Source organism: Protopterus annectens, chromosome 10.part0, assembly GCF_019279795.1.
Source record: "Protopterus annectens isolate FY-2018-M chromosome 10.part0, PAN1.0, whole genome shotgun sequence".
In the NCBI taxonomy this organism is placed as follows: domain Eukaryota; kingdom Metazoa; phylum Chordata; order Ceratodontiformes; family Protopteridae; genus Protopterus; species Protopterus annectens.
In genome coordinates this window covers 1,593,103,650-1,593,107,292 of record NC_056744.1, presented here as the reverse complement: position 1 = coordinate 1,593,107,292, position 3,643 = coordinate 1,593,103,650, and the positions used below count along the sequence as shown (strand labels likewise).

Here is a 3,643-nt window from a genome sequence, read left to right as displayed (position 1 = left end):
CTCCATGTTTACTGAACTGCCAAAATATAAGAGACTGACAAGACTAAAGATCGTATCTCCTCATTACCCATAGGAGTAATTACTGTAGAAGGCAGGAACTCTACAGACTTTACTACAGTGTTGCAGGTTTGGTCCTGATGAAAGCTTTAGGCCCAGTAATTCTGGAAACTTAAAAGACCATTCTCACAACAAATACTCTAGTCATGTACTTGCACTCACAAAAGTATACATATCTTTTAATAAGCAAATGTTTTACATTTCACATATTTTTAAAGAACAGAGTGTTGATATGCACTGAACTGTATCATATTGTACAAAGTTTGTGATCTACTTAAAAAATTGGTTAAAAAATGACGGCATCATATTGATGTCATGGCAAATACAGCATACAGACATAAACACTAATCTCTACTTTGTAAAATTTCTGAAATGCCACATCAGTTTACTATCATCTAACAAAAGAAATAAAATGAAGTTTACAAAATACAACTCTTTCAAAAATTAAGAAGTATAGAACATATGTACACAGCTTGGTAAATTAGCAACTTATGAGGCAGTTTCACAAAAGGAAAGCTAATAAAGAAATGTAAGTAATTAACCAATTAACATTACAAGTACCAAATCCTCCTTCAGAAAACACGGGGACTTTTATTTATTTTTTCATTCGGTTAAACATGTGATCACCATTTGTCTACTAACACTCCACTTGATTAGAAGGTATAATATGCGAAATTGCACTTCATCATGCTACATGGTACCTGCAATAAAAATCTGAAAATTACAGTATTTTTAAAAAAAAGGAATGAAAGACTGTTTACAGTAAGAACTATTTAATGTAGTTAAACATAGTTTTTAGCAGCAGGTGCAGTGGGATTGCTGTGTGAGTAGTATTTGGCAGAAAAATTTGGGTCTGTGCCTTTGGGACGGAAGAAACATATAAGACCACCAGCAATAAAAAGGATGACAGAAGCAGCCCAGCCAATGAAGATGCAAGCCCCAAGCTCCATCTTTCTAACTACTAAAGAGTCATAGAAGTTCCTGATGACAATGTTGGCTGACCAGCTGACAGGAATTATAAGTAGGATCCCAGCAACAATGAGGATTATCCCAGATGTCAGAGCAATCTTGGACTTCACTGATTCATTATCGATGAACGTGGTGAACTCTGCTCCAAAAAAGAGGGTCAAAATGCCAAAAACAACAAGGATAATGCTAATAATGGTGAGAGCTCTGGCAACCTGCAGATCCTGAGGAAGCACCAATAGCGAGTCATAACTCTTGCAAAGCATCTGTCCTGTGCTTTGAATAACACATGTCATCCAGATTCCTTCCTGTGTTGTCTGTGCTGTTACAATGTTCTCACCAACAAAAGAGGTCTCCCTCCACTTGGGAAGTGCACAGCAAAGGATGGCACCAATCAAGCCAAAAATGGCCAGTGCCACACAAACAATCTGCATTCCCCCTGATCCCATGGTTAGTTGCCTCGTTAAGTCAGTAACCTGAAAAAAAAACGAAACAAGAGATCAGAGATGAGTTAATAGTTCTCCTGTCCCTCAAACCATTGCTAGAAATCCTGCTTGCTTCACATTTGCTGAAAATAAACATTAAAACATCCATAATTAGTCAAACTAAACTCAGTGGGTTATCGTAAATAGTTAGAGTTTATGAGCAGTCAACTTAAGCATTATGTCTGGGTATAGTATGCCTTACTAATATAAACATATAATGAAACATAAAACAATATGGCTACCATGGCTATAAAATAAACTTTAATAAATCAAACTGTAATAAAACTCATATAGCAGTGGTAGCCATTTCATTATGTTTGTGTGTACAATAATGGCTTTTATTTGCTCTTTGACTGCTGTTTTTTTCTTCATTTGGTACTAATATAAACATATCCTGATGGAAAGATAAGATGTGTGGCTCCTGAATTAGCCCCAGTATAGACCCATCTCCTAATTTTTCCAATCCAATCTGTTTTAGAACATCTTTAAACCCTTTGCCTATAATCCCCGATGAGTCATGCCCTCCATTCATAATGTCTGTCCATAAGGGTAACCTTAGAACAGACCCAGGTAACTGCATACCTATCAGTCTTAGAAGCCTCATCTGCAAGGACATGGAATGCGTTATAATTAACCTCATAAACTACAATATTGAGAATTGTATTCTGTTTGACCACCAACAGTTTGGCTTTGTGAAGTGTAGATCCTGTGTACTGACTTTAAAAAGCTTTTTTGAATGGGTTACAGAGGCTGTACAGAGCTGCTGTGTGGTACTTATGGCATATCTTGAGCTGTCTTAAGCTTTCAACTCCATTCCACATTCTGGCATCATACAGAAACTACATTTATTTTTATTTTGCTTACTTTGTTGACCAGGTTATTCTAGTAGGCCGAAGTCCTCTTTTCAGGGTAGACCTGAGGAGGTATTCATACTGACTAGGGAAAATTTGCCAGGGTATTGGGGAACATCCCCTGATTTTCTTTCTAATAAGTACCATGTGATATTTTACATATACCTAAGTGACTACTAACTCAGGCAGATGGGACCTCACTTTAAAGTTTCATCTGAGGGACGGTACACTCAGGAGTGTGGCATTTCCCCCTTATGCTACACTCCAATCTTCCAGCAGTGAAGTCAAACATGCTACTTGTTAAGCTGCTGACACTGATGTGAGTCTGAGTCAAGAATGCATTAAAACTCAGTGCTGGGAGCTCTCTTTTTTAGCCTTTACTTCTCAGGTCTCCAATCGGAGACCCAAGACCTCTGCAGACAACGTCTACAGATGACTGTCAACCGGGGATGTTGTCAATTTACCTTCTGACAGCCAACCCCTCCAGAATAAAATTTCCCGGGTAAACTCTTGGTATACTAAAACTGAACTTAAACTAAATGCTAAAAAGTATGGCATCATCACATTTGATAGACAACCCCTTTCCTTATCATATTGTTTATACAACACACCACTACAAATTAAAAATGTAATCAGGGACTTTGGAAACTGAGTCGATAATTGTCTGTCTTTTGACCATTATGTGACATTGCTTGTCAGGAAATTAGAACAGCTCAGTAATAATGGAATATTTTCAAGGTCTAAAGAGGCAAAACACTCCCTTATACTCACTGTTGATCAGACTAACCCCATTCAGGATACATTTCCCTAAAAAACAACACAAGAAGCATGGCAGTCCATAAACCAAAGAACCAGAGTCAAGTGCACCAATGATCACTTAATGTAAATGGAAAGCAAACACAGCGGCGATACCAGACCATGGGCACTGCTTTTGCTTTGGTACTCAACCGTTTTAATAAATCTTTTCAAGTGTTAAGTATTGTCTCTCTGTTACATTATATAACTTTCAGTGCATTTGACTATGCATCTCACTAAACATGTCAAACAATTAAAAAATCCCAAAGTTTCCTAACCAAAAAAGATCACAGGCCTAAGCCCCTGAGCTATTAAGAAAGGCAAGAAGCTCTATCCCGTTATTCAGTGTTTTAAACACTCTTGAGGTTTGGTCCTTGTCTCACTTATTGTGCCATTACAGACCCAGTTATCCTGGACCACCTTTATCATTGGAAGTCCACTGGGCTCCATCAGTATTAGAACCCAGGACCTATGTTTTTACCAAAAGAT

The 3,643-nt window shown here is 37.7% G+C and overlaps 1 protein-coding gene across 1 annotated transcript in view; it reads right to left on the bottom strand.

The window, feature by feature from the left end:
• Positions 1–208: 208 nt before the first annotated feature.
• LOC122812863 (claudin-4-like) overlaps positions 209–3,643 on the bottom strand; it is a 17,706-nt gene continuing 14,271 nt past the window's right edge. The window contains exon 2 of the mRNA XM_044084905.1: positions 209–1,499. Coding sequence (XP_043940840.1) covers positions 840–1,472 — 633 coding nt within the window. The 5' untranslated portion in view covers positions 1,473–1,499 and the 3' untranslated portion in view covers positions 209–839. The remainder of the gene's footprint in view (positions 1,500–3,643) is intronic.